General features: G+C 37.0%; 1 protein-coding gene across 2 annotated transcripts in view; it reads left to right on the top strand.

Moving 5' to 3' along the window:
* Window positions 1-15,070: 15,070 nt before the first annotated feature.
* The window catches only part of LOC102224657 (calcium-dependent secretion activator 2), a 147,636-nt gene continuing 139,691 nt past the window's right edge, over window positions 15,071-23,015 (top strand). For both annotated transcript variants that reach the window (XM_023347490.1, XM_023347483.1), the window contains exons 1-4: window positions 15,071-15,694; window positions 19,093-19,206; window positions 21,398-21,730; window positions 22,772-22,852. In XM_023347490.1, coding sequence (XP_023203258.1) covers window positions 15,356-15,694; window positions 19,093-19,206; window positions 21,398-21,730; window positions 22,772-22,852 — 867 coding nt within the window. In that variant the 5' untranslated portion in view covers window positions 15,071-15,355. The remainder of the gene's footprint in view (window positions 15,695-19,092; window positions 19,207-21,397; window positions 21,731-22,771; window positions 22,853-23,015) is intronic.

Genomic DNA, 23,015 nt, shown 5'->3' with positions numbered 1-23,015 from the left:
TAGTTTCTGAGTGTCATGCTCATCTGGGTGATTGTTGGTAGTTGTGCGCTGTTTTTCCTGCTGTCTGATCGCTCCGGTCCAGATGTCTTTTTTTTGTCTGCAGTGAGCCTCAATAACTCACCAAACTCCGTTGTATTTAAAACGTCCTATTAAATTTGCTGTGTTGATGCATTTTGATGTGCTTCATCTCTGAGGTATTTTCCCATCAGAACAAGCAGCCTTCCCCATTCTCTGTGTTAAAGTTTCACACTTTTGTGACTTCTTTACACATATGTTGTTAAGTATAATTTGCATGATAAGTGACCGATTTACAATCAGTCACTTACTTACAATTTACATACATAATACTTCGATTTAGGGGCTGCACAGTGGCGCAGTTGGTAGCACTGTTGCCTTGCAGCAAGAAGGTCCTGGGTTCGATTCCCAGCCGGAGTTTGCATGTTCTCCCTGTGCATGTGTGGGTTCTCTCCGGGTACTCTGGTTTTTCTCCCACAGCCCAAAAACATGACTGTCAGGTTAATTGGTCTCTAAATTCTCCCTGTGTGCATGGTTGTTTGTCCTGTATGTCTCTGTGTTGCCCTGCGACAGACTGGTGACCTGTCCAGGTGTACCCCGCCTCTTGCCTGGAATGTAGCTGGAGATAGGCACCAGCAACCAGGACAAAGGGTGAACAGAAAATGGATGGATGGATGGATGTTGTGGCCCCCCATCTGGCCTCATTTCCCCATCGTAATAACAGAGCCCGCGAAGCTGAGGGCAGTTGTCTCCGGTGAGATGTTCACATCCACCTCAAAAATATGTAGTTGCGCCCCTGTGAAGGACTCCACACATTTTATTACATTTGCCAAGCCAGTGTAGTTATTTACCAAACTTCCTTTTTTTAAACAAATTGGTCTGAGGATACTAACTCTGGATTAGTGTGTTCTGCAGCCTGGTTCTTATCAGGCTGTCTCTCAGGAGCAGAGTGAGCAGAAATTCCTCTTACTATGCATCTACAGACAACTCTCCTGTGATTGTGATGGATTGTGTAAAACCCATCTGAATTGTGTATGTTTATGCTTGCCCATATCAAATGTTCAAGTTTGGTGAACTTGTAATCCTGGACATTGGTTTTTTGCAACTAGGCAGAGCAGGAAGAGATGGACAAAGCAGGCTAAACAATAGATGTTTTTTTGTGGGGTTTTTTTTCCTGATTCTGTGAGAAACGTTTTATTTCAGAATCTTTGAAATGGTAAATGGCCTGTACGTTTGTAGCAATTATCAGGTCCAGAGGACTCCATCACTACATTTGGTGATTTACCCATTCACACACACATTCACAGGCTTATGGTAGTGAATTGCTTTGTAGACACAGCTGCCCTGGGGCAGACTGACAGAACAAGGATGACATTCACCGGCACCAACGGGCCTTCTAACCACCACCAGCAGGCAAAGTGGGCAAAGTGTCTTATCCAAGGACACAACAACTGAGAAAGGTGAAGTGAGAGGTTTATGTTTACAGGATAAGCCTCCACCTTCTGAGCCACCATTGCTCCCAGTTTTAAGAATGTACGTTGGGAAAAAAATAAATCCTCAATATACACTAATTAAGCTTAACATTATGACTAATGACAGGTTAAGTAAACTATTCTTGTTAATTTTTCACTGTACTTGGTGGGACATAGTAGGCAGCAAGTGAATATCTCTCATCAAATAAGCTGCATGAGAAGCAGAATAAATGGTAATGCTTATGGAAGTTTCTCAACATCCAAACTTGGATGATGTACAGGGTATTCAGTCAAAAAAAAAAAGGTCCAAGAAAGGAGCAGTGGGGAGATATTTAATGGTGTAGGTGTTCTAAACAAGTCTGATCCATGAAAGTCCTGCAATGCAATGGGTACTGTTAACATCTTCATAATATCACAGCACACCTTCAGGGGTCACCATGAAAACTGTGTTTCATGGGTCTGCTTTGGTACTAAACATTTATTTTGCAGATGGTCACAAAGGTATACCTGATACCTGAAATCAGCATTGTTCAACACCTCTTAAATTGGATGATGAGGTTCATAAGAAGATGCATTATTAATGGAAGTTATTTGAAGTAGCCATTTTTGTAGATAAAGAAAACTGTCCATTTCAAAAGAGACTAAAGTGTTTCTTCACCACATGCCACCATGGAGGTGTGATCTGGTGACATGGGTTGGTAAAGATGTAGTAAGTGGTATTTCAAAATGTATATATATATATTTATATTTGAACTCCAACCAATTTGTCTTTGCAAAGTCAATGTCTGGGTCTGTCCAACCTTTTGCAGACCAGTCTACACTGAATTGGATTCTCTTACTGCTATTGCTGTAAGTCAAACAAATTCTCATCATCAGAACTCTGCATCTATATTACCTATAAACTCAAACAATGCATTTTTATTCATAATTTTATTTAGTTTGCAAATTTATGTTACACTGAGATTCACAACTTTGCACGTACAAAGAAAATCATTTTAACTGGCCATGATAACATAGCTGTTGATGGACACACTGTACAGCTCTTTGTTTGACATCAACATTGGCTGTGCACACTGAACAGAGAGCCTTTACACTCTTCAGTCATCTTTTTTTATAATTTCATAATTTTATAATTTATAATTCTAAGTTTAGGCGAAAGTTTGTTAGTTAAGCTCGACGTGCGGTAAGGCTGTTATCCTGCATAAGTATATAAAGTAAGACTTCTAGAACCAATACAGTGTGTTGCTTGCCCATCTGCGAGAGCTTTTTTGGAAAAAAAGACTGCTGGGTTATCTTTTGCAAGTTGGTCCAGCTTTGTGTTGGCCCAAGGGTTTCATTCTTGTGCCATTCAATAATTAAAGTTTAGCAAGCAAAGCAGAAGAACTTTGTTTCAAAACTCGAACTTGTTTGAAGCGCTATAGAAATAGCACCTTAGTAGAGCCATCTAATCCATCGGCATCTTGCCGAACCAGTGATTTGCTTTATGTTCAGCCATTTTTAAGCTAATTGGACCTCTAGAGGAATAATTAGGAGGTTCGATTAAAGCGACAGGGCTTTTTGGCTTTATTAACAAATGTCACGTTTTTCTCTTTTGTACTCCACATCATGGTTGTCATCACCACCAGAGATACTGTATGTATATTTATAACCTCGTGAAGCTTTATCCAACTGGTTTTTTTCTGCAAAGCATGCCATTTTCTCAGTTACTTTAACAAGCATGTAATTAAAGTCCAACATGAGAATTTCTAATTTAACTTCAAAGTTGTTACTGTTGTTCTTATTCAAGAACAACAGAAAGAAAGAAATTCTGAAAATAATTCATTGCTCTAATTTGTATAACTGCAGTTCTCTGTCAGGACCATCTGAATAGTAGGATGATTCTGTTAAGGCAAGCATCAGGAATGTGTCAGTTAGTTCAGTGGTCCCCAAACCCCAGGCCGCGGACCGGTACCGGTCCATGGACCAATTGGTACTGGGCCGCGCAAGAAATAATTTCCGTTTTATGTATTATTTGAGTCTGGAGGATCTTTTATTTCCAGAAAATCCTTTAATCCTTTTCCAGAAAATCCTTTAACCGGATTCTCTCCTTACATCTTGCGCGCCAACGTTGAGCCCACAGGCAGCAAAATGAGTAAAAAACCGATCAGATGACTTTGGTAAGTTTCTTTGCAAAGGGGAGAAGTCCCAGAGAAGAGACATGAGAATGGATTTATCCCAGTAGGTGATTCCCACATTCCAAGCTCTGCATGATATGCGGTGTCCGGTTCGCCAACGAGGCAATGAAGCTTCAAACTGCTTCGCCACTAGAGACCAAGCACCCTGTGCATAAGCATCACTTCGGATGTCATTGTCTCTCATCACTCCCAGATGGACCGTCTGGTTGCAGAGAAACAAGTTCAGGGCTCCCATTAGCCGTTATCGTGAGTTAAAATTTTCACGAAAGTAAAATGTTCGTTTCTGTGGCGCATCTGTTTCTTATTTTGAAGGGATATGTAAACGTTACCATAGCAACCAGAGTCAGAGAGCGTTAGGGCAGTGGTCGAGACGAGATGAGAGGAGAAGAGCTTGTGAGTTTTATCTCTGGTTCACACGGCATGATTTAAGGATTGTCGGACGATTTTCCAGACCTCAGTGACCACAGAGCTGATAAAAGTACAACAGGTTAGATTGGTTCGTGTGTCCAACCACACGGCAGGAGCAACACACCACACAAACTGATTCCACTCAAGAACATCCCGATTCCAGAAGAAAATCCAGTAAAACCCCCAACATACCATACGTGAATTTAGAATAATCAAACACGGAAAACGATGTAGAAGCAGTGGTGATAGTTTGTGACTCCCGGCCGCAACAAAATTGCCAAGTCTTGACCGGTCCACGGTAACAAAAAGGTTGGGGACCACTGATCTAGTGGATTGGACATCACATGACTTGTTGTGCGCCACCTGCGCTGTTGCTTTACATTGAGTCAGAAATATCGGTGGTCGGGGAATGACACAATCAATCAAAGAATCTGAAAAGGGGGTGCAAAGCTTTGATATTAATTGTCAACACCATTTCACAGGTCAGTAAAAAGCTTTTATTAAAACAGTGATTCTTGAGAAGATGAACAAAACAGGTCCTATGGATAAAGCACAAAATTTGAATTAGATATACACAAAATATATTTTTTTCAATTATCTGACTAAACCTGGGCCATGTGAGCACAACAATGTATGTTTTCCTGGTGTTTGCTGAATATTTTTTTATTTTAAACATTGTAGTAGGTGGTGCTAATGCTAGAAAATTTCTAAACTCCTCTGCGCTTCATATTCTTTACTATTCACTTATTTTGCCATCTCTAAGTCACTGTGTGGAAGTTTGGGGTAACACTTACAAAACTTCACTTCAACCATTATTCACCTCACAGAAAAGAGCCATTCGAATAGTTCACAAGGTTGATGTTTATTGGCATACCAACAATCTTATATAACAGGTTCTTATTTCCTCAAATTCCCAGATTTCGTAGAGTTTCAATCTGCACAGTTTACAACAAACTGCAACTGCAACAGCATTTCTGTTATTGGAGTGAAGATCTGGAATAAACTCACTAAAGAGCTGAAGCAAAGTCCAAGCATGAGATATTTTAAGAAAAGACTTAAAATGGTTACTATTCAAAAGTATAAGGATGAACAGTTGTGATGAATTTGGCTGAGAATTAGAGCACTGTGGGTGCAGGCGTGTGTATGTGTGTGTCAATACATGTGGGTGTGTAAATAGGTAAATATTATTTATGTATATATGCTGGTAGATGTGTATATATATATATATATATATATATATATATATATATATATATATATATATATATAAGTAATACATACGCCCATATATATATATATATATATATATATATATATATATATATATATATATATATATATATATGGGCGTATGTATTACTTTCATTTGGTTCAGAAAAACTTATTAAAGTTAATATTATTATTGTTTTATTGTTTTGGAAAGGATAATAGAAATAAGAAGACTACTTATGCTATGAATTAATGAATGGAAAAGGGGTATGATTATATAAGTTAAACTTCATCACTCTCCTTTTCAGACTTACAGTCACCGAATAAGTGGTGTATTTACATGTATCTGAGAATGTAAATTTGATGGTGAGGTATTATATACCTTACCATCAAATAAAGACAGGAAAGTCTTTATTATTATTATGTTTGTTGGTGATATGTCTGTTTGAAATAAATGATCATCATCATCATGGTGTCTGTAAAATCCCTTGTCCGAGAGCAGAACTCAATACATTATGTTTTTGAATTTTCATTTTGCGATCAATATGAAGGAAGACTCACGGTGGTTGATTAGCCAACTTAAACACCTGGTCTCCTCATTATCTGTCAGAAAATGTAGGTCGCCTTATTTTTGTGTTAGTTGAACCGAAATACTCCAAACTGCGCAGTAATAAGACATGTTAAGGTGATAAACGTTAAGCTAGCATAGTTAACCTACTCCTCACTTTATATATATATATAGATATATATTTAATTAAACCTTTTTACTGACCTCTGAAATGTGATCCCTTTAGACCTTGTTATCTTGCTGTCGTAGTCTTGACAATTAATATCAAAACGTTGCGTCCCTTTTTCAGATTCTTTGCTTGATTGTGTCATTTCCCCACCACTGATATTCCTGACTGAATGTAAAACAATAGGGCATGTAAAGCACTGCCCAAAAGTCACATGATCCACTAGAACAATTGAACAACTTGCCGCTGACCTTTTGTTTTACAAAGCATTAACTACCTGTTAATATGCAGCTGCTGCCGAGTTACTGTCCGCACATAGATGCCTTATTAACAAAACTGCTACGCTGCTTTCATAGACTTAAGTTTTTTTTTGTCAAAGGTAGCAAACATCTCATTCATATTTAGCTCTTTAAGTTTTAGTTAATTAGAAGAGTTTGAAATGGGAAGGAAGAGCTGATCAAGTGGACCCAGCTCTGTGTGTGGGAGCCCAGAAGAGATATATAAAACTAAAAGTTATGCCTTTATTTCTCATTGTCTTCAACGTAGAGCCTTTAAAACCACAAAATAAAATCTGAATACTTTTCTATATAAACCCTGCTGCTTTAAATGTTACATTTAAGTTATGATATTCCCCAGATATTCATTTCTATCTACCTGTTGGTTCTCTGTCACCCAGGACATGGCAAAACTAAAAATGGCTTAAAAATAAAGCAACTTAAGTTATAATTTAAATAGCCCATAATTTTCATTTTTTAAAGTCATAAATTTGCTAGAAAAAAACTCTGAATTTATTGACTTTTGAAACTCAAATGTCCAGAACAAAATTTCTGAGTCTTTTTTTAAGCAATTTTTGTCCTTTCAAACTCAGAAATTTCTTAGATGTTTCAAGAAAATGCCTGAAATGAATCTAAATTTTTTTTAGTTGTATCTTAATAGAAAAAGATTGAAAAATGGCCTTAATAAGCCATTTTATCTGGGAATGAAAGACATTGAGATTTGTAATGTATTTCAAATAACATTCTGAATGCAAGTCAGTTGCACAAAAAGTCAAAGGTCATATTTTTATTCTATTTAAGACAAATTGCTTATTGTTGTTTCCTAAAATAATGGTCTAAGGCAGGGGAGTCAAACTCGTTTTCATTTTGGGCCATACCAAAAATCTGAATGCTCTTAAAGGGCCAGTTACGCCAGAATATATTGATAAAACCCATTAAACTCTTAAAATATTAATAAACAGCTGTTTGTTTCTGCATTCAATAATTGTTTCTTAAAATTAAATTATATTTAACATCTTTCCACACTGATCAGTCTCTCCAGGATTTTGTGAATGTTTTTGTAATTTTTGCTTTAAAAATGACAGATTTTATGGTGCTGATTTAGAAATGTTTGCAAGGAACTTTTACAATACTTGCGCTAATGTATGATATTAAAAGTCACATTTTACTGCTTGCTGTATCGATCACACCCTATAACTTGACATCAAGTAAAGGTGAGGCAGCACTGACTTAAACCCAAAGTTTTTGTTTTAATTTTGAGAAACATTTGCTGTAAAATCAGAAAAAATATTGATTTTGTGTGAATTTTGCTTCTTTGTCAACAACTGGAGGAACCTCTTGATGTAATTTGCAGTATAGAGGACCCCATAAAAGCTGCAGAGGGCCAGATTTGGCCCACGGGCCTTCTGTTTGACACATTGTTTTACAAGATTTGAAGTTTAAATTTTTGAAAAACCTGGATTTTTTTTTCACCTGCTACCTTGTTTGACAAATGTATCACGTCTTCTATTTATTTATTTCAACGTTAAGATGAAATATTATAGCCAGACCTTTTTTTTTTTACGAGAAAGCAGTCCCGGTATTAGGAGAACTCGGTAATATTTTTATGAAAACTCAACGCGAAAAATAACTAAAACTTATGATGGGGAATGTTGAGCATCTTGTGAAGTTTTATAAATAAGAAAATACTTAATCTTTTAACACATTAGTGTCAAATTAACTCTTTATCAGTAGAGTGTATTTGTGAAAGAATCAAACGAATTGATCTGGTCACATCAGAAGCTTTTTCCTCATAAAAATGAGGAAAAAGCTCATTTTTTTCAAGTTATGGTAAAATTGCATCTTTTTTGTGTTAATATTATGGCAATATTCTTGTAATGAAATACAAATTCTTACGTAAGGGATGACTGAAATAAACTGAACAGAAAAAACAAGAATTTAATATGGAGTAAATTAACTTTATTATTGTTTTCAGTGATCCTCCTCCTGTTGAATCGTTCCCTCATTCTCTACATGGAGTACTTTCTTTTTTCTCTACATCTTCGCTGCAGATCCTCTCCTTCCTGTTTGCCTTCTGTCTCGCAATAGTGCGAGAAAATTTGTGCCGCTTGTTAAAGATGCTGCGCCTTCTGATGTGCAGTTTATCTCAGAGGATTTCAGATTTAGTTGTAATTTTTAACATTTTTTGAGTGATATTTCTCCAGTAAAAGTCTTTTTCTACAAAATGAAAATGTTGTTGATTAAACTATAATAACCTTCCTTGTGTTTACAAACTAGACGACAACCCAACAAATATATCCTTTGACATTTAAAATGTTTCATGATATCATCCTTTCTAGAGAGATTAGAGAGATTTCCACATCTCTAAAAATGCCAATATTGTAAAATTTAAATGATTTATTTGTTGTAGTACAGTATAAATTACATTTATTTCATGGTAATTGTATAGTTCCCCATTATCTAAACCATTTTAATTATAAATCTGATTTAAATGATTTTTTTCTTTCCTATTAAACTGTCACTTATACATTCAAAAAGACCAGGAGTTAATCTATTTCATTAGATCAACCTTATTTATACCAGAGACACAGAATATGGGTTTATTTTTTTAATATATTTATTAATTTAATATAACTTATCTAAACTAAGTAGGAAAAAAAATCTATTAAGTCTAAGATCTGTTGGACTTTTCAGACTTTTCCTCAGTGGTGAATTAAAATAAATGTAATTGAATAGAAATGAAATTATACTGCTTTTAGGCTTTGCATATTGAACTAAAACTTCTAGAATAATATATAAATATTTCTTCTAATCATTGAAATATTTTGTTAATATATATATTTAATAATATTTTTTACCAAATCCCATTTATATCTTTTTATCAAAAATGCTTTAACAGGATAAATATTGTAAATAATTTTATGAGAAATTTCTCTTCCTTTATTGTTTATTAAGTATGTTTTTAGGAGTAACCAAGTCCACTTCCAATTTATATTTTCAAAAATGCTGGACCAATAAAATATACAAGCTGGTGAAAAAACAACATCTCGTAATAGAATATTTCTTAACATTTTGTTGGTTGTTTTCTTACTATATACTTATATTTTGATCTTTAATTATTGTGATTCCAAGATATTTAACTTTGTCTTTTATAGAAATATTGAGGAATGTGCCTTTTAAATTAGATTTAATGGAAAGTAATTCACATTTGTTTAGATTTAGAGTCAAACCAGAAGCTTTGGAAAAGGTGTTGATGATTTGAATAGAGTTTTTTATTTCACATGTATTCTTTAAAAAGGCTGCAGTGTCATCAGCAAGCTGGGAAATTATGATATTTCTGTTTGCAACATTAATCCCTGGAATTTTTTCCTTGATTTTAACTGAAAGAATTTGCATGGCCAGAATGAATAGATATGGGGAAACTGGACACCCTTGTCTGTGACCTCTGTCCCTCTTGTTATATTGTGATGTCACAATGTGACAATGTGACACAATGTGACATCACAATATAACTCCAAAGGCAGAATTCTGACATCACCAGCGATTATATAAGCGCATCACATCATCTACTTTCATCACAGCCGTTTAGCCGCCGTTGTTGACACGTTTCACTCGAGAATTTATTTAGCAGTTCACAGTAAAATTTTCAACTTTGTTTGGTGAACATTTCATTTGGAGATTGACATCAAACTTAACCTGAAATCTTTACAGAATTTCTAGAGAAGTGATTTGAGCTTAGAACCTGAAGCAAGAAAAGGTTATAATGGAGTCCAACCGAGTCGAAGAGGTTGCATCCGACAACATTGTTGAAAGAGAATTACAGCCAGCCAATCCACTCAAGTGCAAGAAGAAGAAGGTGCCATTTGCAGTCTGGTTGGAGCAACAAGAGCTTAAAGGTTCTGCTGAAAATATTGAACAGCAGGACGTTTCAATGGTGACTGAAAATGGATCAATGGCCAAAGCGCTGGAGACACAGGATCAAAAAGAGAAGACAAGTCCATCTACAGGTAAGCCCAAGGACAACAGCCAGGCAGACAATTTATCTGAGGTTCCTGATGTTCAGACTGCAGAAAATGTTCAACAAAGATGTTTAAATGGAATTCAAAATTTGCCCCACTCTTCTGAAAACACAAGTCAAGCAAAGTGTTCGTGTCTTGCCACATTTAAGGAGACAGAATTGAAATACAAAGACATGCAGAATTACCTAATGACACAACTTGATGAGATGTTTGACACAAATAAAAAACTAAGTGCTAAACTTAGACAACAGCAAGAGCTGGTGAAGAAACTACAGTCAGAGAGCAGACAAAGCAGGAATTCAATGGTTTCTGTTCCAATTCAGAGAGCTTCACAAGACGGCCCAAAGCAGAAAACAGTGAATTATCAATCTGCTTCAACACAAACAGAGATGGATGGACAGGAAACCAGTTGTAACTTGAAACCGTCGAATAATGAAATGCAGAAATACTTAATGAAACAACTTGATGAGATGTTTGACACAAATAAAAAACTAAGTGCTAAACTTAGACACCAGCAAGAGCTGGCAAGGAAAGGACACTCAGAGAGCAGACAGAGCAAGAAGTCAATGGTTTCTGTTCAGACTCAGACAGATTCACAAGAAACCCCAAAGCAGAAAACAGCAAATTATCAATCTGCTGCAACACAAACTGAGATGGATCTGCAGGAAACCAGTTATCCAGTAAAACCAGTCAGTCAAACTACTTCAACACAAACTGAGATGGATCTGCAGGAAACCAGTTATCCAGTAAAACCAGTCAGTCAAACTACTTCAACACAAACTGAGATCTCTTTAGTGCTACAAAAACAGCCCTCTGAAACACAACTGAATGGGCATCAGGATCAGCAGACCAAGACATTCAAGAGATCTACAGGTAAGAACAGGACAGAGTCAGCAATGAAAGCTGCCTGTGAGCTGGAGATCCCCAATAATGAAAACAGTGAACAACAAGAAGTTTCCATACTAGGAACAGTTGTGGATCATATAGCCTCCATTAAAACATACATTAATATGATTAAAACAGAGATCGCTAAAGTAGAGCAGCTCAATGAAGGAGAAACGGTCTCTGAAACCCAACTAAGTGGAGACCAGCAAGATGACAAAAAACCATCAGAGAAATCTAAGAACAAAAGAAAGGCAGCAATGAAAGCTGCCTGTGAGCTGGAGACCCTCAACAATGATACGGTTTCTGTGGAAGACACTGAACAAGATGGAGTTTCAATACCGGAAAACTTCTTTTCAGAAATATTCGGGGATCAGACAGGTGGGGCTCCTGTAGTTTGCACAGAAGAGGAGAGTGGTCTAATGGAAAAACAGAGAACATCGCCTCCACAGATAAAGGTTGCATTAAACAAAGAAGGAATTCAAACAACACCTGAGGAATCAGAGACTCAAGCAGCTGGAGAGTCAACTGAGCAGAACAACGTCTCAGAACAAGAAGAGAGCGCCATGAAAAAGATTTCTCTGTGGAGGCGATTCAAAAAGGCTGTAACTCCATCATGTCTGCGCCAGTTCAAAGACAGAAGTAACGTCCATCCAGCGTAGACATCAATTTATATTAGATTTAAAAGGGGGTGGGGCCATGTGTGGGTTGGGTGATTGGTGGTAATTGGAAAAAGAGCTTCTGTTGTTGTTAATTGGACATTTTAATATGAAAAAGCCAGGACTGCACGGTGGGAAACGTCTCCCTGTGCAGCTGTGGGTTCACTCCGGGTGCTCCGGCTTCCCCCACGTTCAACATCAGTACTCATGTTCATTCATTGTAAGATTTTTATTTCTAATTCTAAACAGAAAATAAGACAACCACATTTATTAATTAAAGGGAGAATTGGAAAAAGAAAATGTGAACAACATGGAACAAAAAGAGCCTTTTAGAAGTCTAAACCTATACAAATTGGAAAAGAATTTAGAAAATGATTTATCTTTCTGGGCAAGATATATATATCTATTTCTAAATTTAATTATATATATAGACATAGACATCTATCTATCTATATCTATATGTAAATCTGTCTGTCTCTCTATAAATGTATATAAATCTATATGTAGATATCTATATATGTATATATATAGATATCTACATATGGATATCAATCAATCTATCTACACTCAACAAAAATATAAACGCAACACTTTTGTTTTTGCTCCCATTTTTCACGAGATGGATTCAAAGATCTAAAATTCATTCCAGATAAACAACATTACCATTTCTTTCAAATGTTGTCCATAAATCTGTCTAAATGTTTGATAGTGAGAACTTCTGCTTTGCTGAGATAATCCATCCTACCTCACAGGTGTGTCACATCAAGATGCTGATCTGACATCATGATTAGTGCACAGGTGTACCTTATACTGCCCACAATAACTATCAAACATTTAGACAGATTTGTGGACAACATTTGAAAGAAATTGTAATATTGTTTATCTGAAAGGAATTTTAGATCTTTGAGTCCATCTCATGAAAAATGGGAGCAAAAACAAAAGTGTTGCATTTATATATTTGTGTTGAGTGTAGATACTGTATATCTACCTCTTCCTCTCTCTGTACATGTACGGATATATATATAGTATATATATCCTACAGTATATATATATATATATATATACACACACACACACCCATATATATATGTGTGTGTGATCTATCTATCTATCTATCTATCTATCTATCTATCTATCTATCTATCTATCTATCTATCTATCTATCTATCTATCTATCTATCTATCTATCTATCTATCTATCTATCTATCTATCTATCTATCTATCTATCTATCTATCTATCTATCTATCTATCTATCTAAGGCATATCATTGCCCAAACAGATTTAACAACAACAAAAAAAATCACAACTTTTTTCTTTCCGAAACATATTTTAGGCAAAAATAATAAAAAAAAAAATAATACCACTTTTAGCAAAACAAGAAAATGACTTAAGCCATTATTTTAGGAAGGTGACAATAAGAGATAACGTGTACAACCTGAACACATCCTATGCCATTTACCTCAATAATTTTATATAAAAATGAAATTAAAGCAACAACCGAAAGAGACCCAGGAGGGTTAAAAAAATCATTTTTTTAAAATTAACTTTATTTACAAATAAAGGATATACAATTGCAGACAGTAGCATGCTCACTCGCGGTGCTGGAGTAACATATCCACAAGATTCCATGAGAAAAAATAAAAAATAACAGTTTACAAATCAAATTCATCACTTAAGGTTATAAGTTTCATAGCTTTAGAGTTGGTGCACATTTTTAGAGTCTAAAAAACATCTTACATAAGCTCTAAAAACAGTAAGGTTGGTTTATTCTTAGCAAATTTACAGGCATGTATGTGGAACTTAGAATAAGAATAATAGAATAAGAAAGTTTATAATATATTCTTTCCAACAAATACTATTATTGGAAATACCAAGGAAAACATATTTAACATTCAAAGGAATAATAATAAATGTATATTACATTTCCGACTAAAGAAAATATTGAAGTCACACCAAAACGTTTTGTTGAAAGAGCATTCCCAAAACAGGTGGGTTAATGTTTCTTGTTTGATGTGACAAAAGGAACAAAGAGGATCAATATTTGGAATATATTTATTCAGTACTGAATTTACAGGGTAACACCTGTGTAAAATTTGAAGAGAGCCCTCCCGTACTTTATTTGAGACAAAAAACTTTCTTGGCAACAACCATGTTTGTTCCCAATCAATATCTAAATAAAGATTGTTCAAAAAAAAGATTGAAGCAGGTTTGGTAATAGTATTCCTCTGGATTATCTCTCTGATATGTTTATTTCCTGTTTTAATACTAAGTAACGGGTCTGAATTACCAATAAATAACTGTGGAGAGCTGGGGTATTGGACATGGGCTCTACCTGAGGTTGATATAAGAAATTTCAAACCTGCTAAAATAGCATCGAAAACAACAGCAAATTCTTTAGGGGTCACAGGGAATTTATATTAACAAAGAAACTCACCATAATTAAATAGTTGACCATCCTCATTAAACAATTGTTTTACAGATAGAATATCATTATCCACCCAGTTCTTAAGAAATAGGGACTTATGCTTGAAGCAAATATTTTGGTTATTCCAAATAAAAGTTCTGATGTAAGCCCATCTGTACCAGGAGATTTATTTGATGTAAGACTATTAATAACTTCTTTAATTTCATCAGGCGTGATTGGAGAGTCGCATAGTATTTTGTTTTGGTCACCAATTGTTTCTGTGCCACTTAAGGAATTAAAAGAAATAATCATGTTCCTCGGGAGAATGTCTAGACTCATACAATGATTTGTAAAAAGTTTCACATATATTTCACATATAGTTCCTTTGTCAACAATTCCATCACCAAGTGAAAGACATAATTAGATTACGTATGTTTTAACATATTTATATTTCGTAGTATGTTTAATACCTCCTAAAAGATTATTTTCGAAGTACTATTAATCTGACAAGCCTGATCAGGACGTACTGTATATCCTAATGTTCTGAATAAGACTATCTGGCATTAACATGTAAGTTTTGGCTTTATTCTTAGCACTAGAGAATAAAAGGCCTTCCCGTAACTGTGTCCCAACCAACTTGCAACACAAAGTTACACCCTTGATACACAACTACTGTATGTGTAATTTGGAGAGAAAAAATTGGTGCATTTAAAAAAGTCCAGAGTGACACCTCTTCGCTCTGTTTCAACCCATCTCTGCTCGCAGCCACAGGTTGCTCACCTGTACGCATATCGAGCTCTCGGTAGCAACCGGTGGCTGCGAGCGAGCGCGCGCGCTGCCATTCCAACACATTTTCTGTGCGTGAAGGAACGAAGCTCACGCGGCGACGTTTATCCGGAAAACTCCGCCTGCCCTGACGTCGCCATCAGCAACAGCATTTAACCCAGGTCGTGACTTCAAACGCAGCACTTGTTCCAGCAGGAAAACGGCGTTGACAGTAGATATGCTGGCGGTAGCGCCACGTCAACTAAAACAAACTAAAGCGTGAACAGGACTTTGCCGTGTTATTAGTCTGTTAGTCTGCGTTTTAACACCTGTCACCATGCTGGACCCGTCCTCTAGCGAAGACACGGGCGGGGAGTCCGACCCTGAAGTTACCAGAGAGCCTCCGAGGAAACCGTCCGCCTTCTCAGAGGCAGAAAAGCAGGGAGACAGCGGGCGGGCGGGCGGTCAGCAGCTGCAGTCTGCCGAACCCCCCGGTGAAGGTGCAAAAGACTGCCCCTCCGCGGGTGACGATGAGGAAAAGAAGGAGCGAGAGCGTCTTCAGAAGGAGGAAAAGGAGAGGAGGACCAAGCTGCAGATCTATGTATTTGTTCTGCGGTGTATTTCCTATCCGTTCAACGCCAAGCAGCCCACCGACATGGCCCGAAGACAGCAGAAGGTGAGACTGAACAGCAACAGCTTTAGATTCTCAGTGCAGGGAGTTTCTATTGGAGAAGTCTCAGCCAAACAAAGCGAACTCTTCTGCTTTAGCAAACCCTTAAAACATCACAATTTTACATGGCTTGAAATGAAAATAATGCACAGAACAGTTCAGCATAGTGTTAACCTCAAATGATTGAAAAACAAATAGTTTCTTTCTTTTCCGCAACACATTAAGTTTATTTGGTTTTCAAACAATCAGTAGGTTTCCAACTTTAAAAGTGCTTCCAAAACATACACACACTGCATAAAGTGTTGTGGATCTAATGTTATGTCCGTTAGGAAATTGTGTAAACATTGTGTATAATGCAAAAACAATTAAAGACACAAATCACTCAAGGGAGTCTGTTATACTTGGCAACAGAGGCGCCGTCAGAACCCTGGAACACTGAGATCTTAGTCTGCCTTTATTCTCACAGCCATCCATCACTTCCCATCAGTCAGCTACAGATCCTTTCCAAGAAATTTGAATATCATGGAAAAGTTGTTTAATAACCATAATTCAATTCAAAAAGTAAAACTTTCATGGGTTATAGAGTGAGGGCCTACAGTTTAAACAACTTCAACTGTTTGTTTGTTTACAGGACATGAATGTTGTAAATTGAGTGTGACACACTAATTATCTACTAAACTCAAAGCACCACCAGATGTCATTAAATTGGTTCATTTGGCTCAGTTCAGTTCAGTTCATGCAAACTCCATGCAGAAAGGCCCAGGCCCGGGAATTGAACCCAGGACCTTCTTGCTGCAAGACAACAGTGCTCTCAACTGCTCCACTGCACCATTCTCTGGCAGTATCCCTCCATGATACCGTGAGATCATCTGTGTCATTAACATAACAATGTTTTATAAAATAAGTTTTTTTTTCAGCAAGAATGTTCAAATTTTATTTAAATTCTATTTCAGTACAAAAATCTAAGATGAAATTAAATTCAGTGTCAAATTTTTAACAGATTTACACAGATTTTAGACAAAGGTCTAAAGCAAAGCACAGAAACACCTGCAATATTTTGATGAGGCTGTTTAATATTTAGGCCAGAGCAGCGAAAGTGCTGCAAAGGCCTGTTGTAATCATACTGTTTACTATTTTTTTTTCTTCCACCTAAAGTACGTGGCTTTTTGGAGGCCTTATCATAATCAAAAACTGCATGAAAATTACGTATTTTAAGGTCGTGCAAAAATCACAAACGGCTCAACAGCGCCACCTGGCAACTTTCAAAATACCCTCCGTATTGACCTCTCTACATTGACCTCTCTACATTGATCTATCTCAACTGGAAACACAGACATCTTAGAAACATTTCTTTCCTATCTGCTTTATAACTTAGAAGGTACTAAATCCTGATGCTGTGTCATCAAGCTCATAACCAGGTTGTGCACATGCTTTCAGCAACGGTGGGGCTTGGTTATTAACTTAGTGTCAGTAAGTGTAAATAACTCACAACCCATGTATACCTTGTGTTATGTGATGCAGTTTGGATTGTTCATGTGTTTACTGCTTTCTGAGGAAATGGGGTGTAGATGGATGAGCCAAACCACTTTTGGAACCAGTCATGTATGTATTTGTGACAAGATTTTAAGAAGGTGTGTATGACAAACCTTCAGCATTCTGAAAATGTACTCTCCTGTTTCCTACAATGCTATTGGAAGGGAAATGGATAAGAATATAAATATAGCAGGATTGGTATAAATTTACTTTATTTGTAGACCAGATGGCACTGTGGATGTCAGCCTTGGTGCTTTGGTCTTTCGTACTTTGCTTGATCTGTCTATTCAGCAGTAATCATACTTTATGACATTTTGTAATTTTTTAATTATTGATAAGATATTCTTTATTGATCAGTCACAGCAACAGAGTATCTTGCTATGGGGTTTTACTTCTTTTTACTCCAAGCATCAGCTTCAGTCAGGTTCTATCATAGCCTGAATTATTAACCATATTATCCTACAATAAGTTTACTACTAAACAGAGGAGTAATGAAGGGGAGGAACTTCACTACTACTTCACTATGTAGTAGCTGACTGAACTGTCAGGCTACGGTTGAAGAGATGTTGCAGAATCCCACAGAGCTGGTTTGCAACTTCAGGCCTTCAGGACTCCAGGGCTGATACCATCTGGACCTGCAGCCCGGGTCCAGTTCAGTCTCTCCGGGTGCCTTTTCAGTTCTAGATACAGAAAAGTGGGAGGGGGATGCAAAGGGAGCAGCAGCATCTCCTGATGTGATTGAAGACAGACTTGTGGAAGCAGAAGAGTCCATGACTGAAGTGGAAGATAGAACATCTAAGATCTTACAGGAAAGCTGTGGGTCAGAGGAAGATGGGATGTGTGTATGACTGGGGACAGAGAGGATGATGATGATGATGATGATGATGAGTTTGTTCCGGAACGGAACCTTTTGTGGAATGCGTTCAGCTCATTTGCTCTGTGATCCAGGGTTTGTTATTCTGGATTTCAGAATCTGGAAGCATCTCACTGTTCTGGTGTCAATGGTGCTGCCCACACAGGAGTTTATAGTCAGTCACACACTCAGTCATGGCACTGATGGGTAGATTATCTAATCTATCTATTGATTTGATTTATTGTCATTGTACAGTAAACTCTACAAGACAACTAGTAGTACAGCTATTTTTGGGGCATTTATAAACAAACAGTCAAATCAGATTAGACTGGTGTGATCTGGGGAAAAAAACCCTTTGGTGGGCAGGACAATGGCGTAAATCCCAGGGGGTCGGGACCCCCCAATCTTGGAAAAGTCTAGAATTGTCAATCCCCCCCCCCAAAAAAATCATTGGAGAGACATTTGCATCTAAATGGCTTTTCTGCCATTTATCTAAAAAAAAAAAAAGAATTAATTTTTAGTTTGAAACGGGAAGGAAGAGCTGAGCAAGTGGACCCAGCTCTGTGTGTGGGAGCCGAGAACAGATAGAAATTTACAAAAATGTATGCCTTTATGTCTCACTGTCTTCAATGTAGAGCCTTTAAAACCACAAAATAAAATCTGAATATTTTTCTATAACCACCTTATTCCTGGGAGGCTTACTGGGGAAACGATTATGGGTCTTACTTCAAGACCCAAATCTTAGACATATTAATATCTGATGTAAAGAGCACAGATTCAGGTGATGTTACCACAGTTTGCTTTTATCCTCATTAAAACATGTGTAGTACAATGGTAACATCACAATCTGATTATAAAAAATAATGTTATGCCTTTTTTTCTTTTTTTACACCATTTTCCGTAGAATATTGTTGTATACCCCATATCTATATGGAACTCATTTTTCCAGTCATGTACTCCTCTTTAAGTTTCACTGTATTAAGTTTGTACCTCCTGCTTCCTCTGTTTTCTCTGTAAGGTCAACAAGCAGCAGCTGCAGACAGTGAAGGAGCGCTTCCTGGCCTTCCTCAATGGAGAGACTCAGATTATTGCTGATGAAGCTTTCTGCAATGCTGTGAGAAGCTACTATGAGGTGAGGGGACACAAGCTTCATGTAAATGATTCCTGTATTTCAGAAACAGAAATGTGTGTTGGTCAAAGAAACTCTGATTCTCATCAACCACCTTGATTCTTGTCATAACTACAGACACATAATTCTTTGTTCACAAAGGCATATCATCCTCACTGCCCTTTAACTGTGCACCTCTAAAAGCTATTCTAGATTATATTTGTGGTTCACATTGAGCTACATAAGCAGAGGAAGTGATGTGGCTTTTAAGCTTGACTCATACCTTGATGAAGAATTGATATAAATTCCGATACAGGCATGCCTGTATCCAGTTTGAGTGAAAGGAGGCGTGCGCAAGCCACAGCGAGACCTGCCAGCCCGGTCAAGTCATTTACAAACAATTATAATGTTTCATTGCCAAGCTACTGTGGCCGACAGGTGCAAACACATAAACAGCGAAACAAGCTGCAAACACATGTAAAAAAACATCAACAACAACAACAACAACAAAAAACAAACAAACAAATGCAACAGAAAAGCTCTGCAAACAAAAAATCTCTGCAATAACAGAAAATAGAAGCAAAAACCTTCAATGAACAAAACAAATCCAAACAAAAAGGGACACAATCACAAATAAAATCCTACAAAAAACCAAAAACTGCCATCATTAACAAACAAAATGGTGCAATTACAAACAAAATGGTGCAATCGGAGGAAAAAGGAGCAAGGGAGAGAAACGCTGCAATAGCACAAAGTACGGAAGCCTGTTTCTACGGAAGCCTGTTTCTGCCACTGAGTAAAAAAAAAGAAAAAATTTAAAAATGATCCTGTGGGACTGTGGGAACACATTAAGTAATATATATGTGTGTATGTATATATATGTGTATATATATGTGTGTGTGATGACCGGAGGTTTTTGTAAAATTGATTTTTTTGACCACTTTTTGAACTTGAAATGTCAGATTAAGTTAATTTTTGTTTTTAACAAAGTTGTAAGAGATTTTTAGCAATTATTCTGTTTATTTTTACAAGAAGTAAAGTACAGTATATGGATTTATTCTTCACCAGACAGATGACAGCCTGCAGATCCCTGTTTCTTTGTCTCTAATCTCTGGCTTCTCCTCCTGCATGAATAATTTAGTGATGTTTAAGACCTCAATTAATTTGAGCAGCAGGGTGGGAGGAAGTCTCCTGCCGATCACTTTATAAGTAATAATTGCTGGCATTTGTGGTGCTCTACAGAATGGAAAAGAACATATAGAAATCAGAAAGCAGGATGATGGAGGACAGCAGTCTGAGGACTAATCTGGAGATTATTGGATACAATAGACCAAGAGCTTCAGCCTTTGTCCAAACAGTTGTACTTTAAACAATTGTTCATTGTTTCAGTTATCATGAACATTGTGAATGTCAGAATGAGATCATCCAGAGGTAGAAAAACCCTGATGCAGGCCACAGACAGAAATGCACTGGTGTGCTAGTGAAGTCGGTGCTCCCCACAGGGTGGAAACCCACAGTTGGCAGGAGTCTATTGGAACCTGGGAGGTGGAGTTGAGGTTGGAGCTCGTTGGAAGGTTGGGACTGTTTTGTTTGGGCAGCTCAGGTTTGCTAGCTTGTTTGGATGAAGTGCATTTTATTTTTTTGGCACTGTCTCTGGATGGGGTCGGCCCAGTTGGAAAGGTCACCTTAGGTTTTAAAGATCAAGTCATTCATCTCTAAATTTTACTTTGCTGGACATAGAGCAAGAATAACTCTTGGGATTATAAAGTTTTCAGACACCTGTACCAGACATGATGGTTTATAGGCCTATTTGTTTTAATTTCTGTTGGAATTGCATGGATTGTTAGACACTTTGTGCTATGAAAAGTATTTTCAGATAATTTTCTTCTGATAAAGAGAACCTTAAATATTTTGCTCATAGTCTTTCTTCCCACAGTATCTGAAAGGCACTGTGGGAGTAAGTTGGCTCATTGATTGCTTAAAGACCTCTGGAAAGGTTGGTAATTAATTGACTTGACCTATTTTTGCTGATGTTCTTTCAGTCTTACCAAAATAACCTCGGTGTGGCTGGGACTTATTTGGCTGCAAACAAGCCAGACTGCACTTAAACTTAAACAATTTCCCTTTTTTTCCTTTGAAAGTGTTGACATGTTGAAGATATTTCAGTGGACCATATGAACAAATAACTAAGTATGTTCTTTCTCTCTCTAAACAGGGTTTTCTGAAGAGTGAGAGAGTTTACCGAATGGTTCAGAGTGGTGGGTGCTCAGCCAATGACTTCCGCGAGGTTTTTAAGAAAAACATTGAGCGACGGGTGCGCAGCCTTCCGGAGATCGATGGCTTGAGTAAAGAGACTGTGCTGAGCTCCTGGATTACCAAGTATGATACCATCTACTGTGGGGAGGAAGACATGCGGCGCCAACCACAGCGGGCACACCTGAGTGCTGTTTCAGAGCTCATCCTCAGTAAAGAGCAGCTGTACGAAATGTTCCAGCAGATACTGGGCATCCACAAGTTTGAGCACCAGCTGCTATACAATGCCTGTCAGGTAAGTGGATTTTTGTCAGCAGATGACCTCACCTTAGGGATGCATTAACATGTTTATTAGCTGATATTTCTTTTAACATGTCAGTAATTGTCCCAGAAGTAAAACTGGGCTAATGTTAACAACCACTTTTTCTTGCTGTTTGGTTTTCTGGAAGGGGGCGTGCAGGAGGTTGGTCATGTCAATGGAATAAGTACATCTTTATCAATATTAAGGAATTATTCATTCAAGCTACTATATCTTGCTGAAAAGTTACTTGTAAATAGTTTTATGTAATTGGAATTAAAATAAAAAGGGGGTAGGGAGAGATTTTTCTGAAAGTATGTGACAGTTCAAGTGTTTTCTTTCCTGCAAACAAGGTCTGAAGAGTACAATGAGGGCTTCCAGGTGTAAAGGCCATTAGGAATTAATCTGAAAATCAAAAAAGATAATCAAGAGTATTTCAAAACATCAGAAATGACAGCAGCCAGCAGAAGTGGAATAGTTCAGGTCATGTGAGCTCTCACCGAGTCCCATTCACTTAGATTCTTTTCGGTAGACTTTCTTCCGGACCAATCAGTGGAAAGGTTGGTAATTAATTGACTTAACTGCAGTTTCCTGTAAGCTTAATCGTGTTAAACTGGCCCATTTCATAGGTGACAGACAAACGTTGGTGATTATGTGTCACTGCCAGACATTAACAATACCTACACACCAACTATATAGTCTTAAAAAGACAAACATTAAAAGAAAGTTTATTAAAATATATATGTTTTGCACTACAGCTGTGTCATCCTATTTAAAGTGTCCAGAATATATATATTTTTTTTATCCTTCATCCTTGACTTGTCATTTTAATCGCTGAAGCTGTTGGTGTGTAGAGCAGTAAAGACAGGCAGCAGTGAGTAAAACAAGAATTATATTTTAAGATGTTACAGCAGGGCTTCCGCATGTCCAAACCAAAAACTTACCTTTTTTAAATTTGCTTCTAAAACAGGGATGTTTTTCATCTTTTAGACAGCGCTCTTCTTTTTTTCTGTTTCATTTTTGTTTGCTTTTTTACAGCTTGACAATGTGGATGAACAAGCTGCTCAGATCCGCAGAGAGCTGGACGGGAGGCTACAGCTGGCTGAGAAGATTGCTAGGGTGAGATCTGGTTTCTTTAGGATTGTGTCAAGCAATTTATAGCACAATAAGTGTTTAAAATGAGCCACACATTTAATATTGGCTGCTCATAAATACTTTACTAATAGTTTGAAAAGTTTAGTGTTTGCAAGTGTTTTTATATGTCAAGAAAGTTAAAGGTAAC

Source organism: Xiphophorus maculatus, chromosome 2, assembly GCF_002775205.1.
Source record: "Xiphophorus maculatus strain JP 163 A chromosome 2, X_maculatus-5.0-male, whole genome shotgun sequence".
Lineage (NCBI taxonomy): Eukaryota > Metazoa > Chordata > Actinopteri > Cyprinodontiformes > Poeciliidae > Xiphophorus > Xiphophorus maculatus.
The sequence above is the reverse complement of the archived record's forward strand: the minus strand, read 5'-3'. Positions and strand labels throughout refer to the sequence as shown.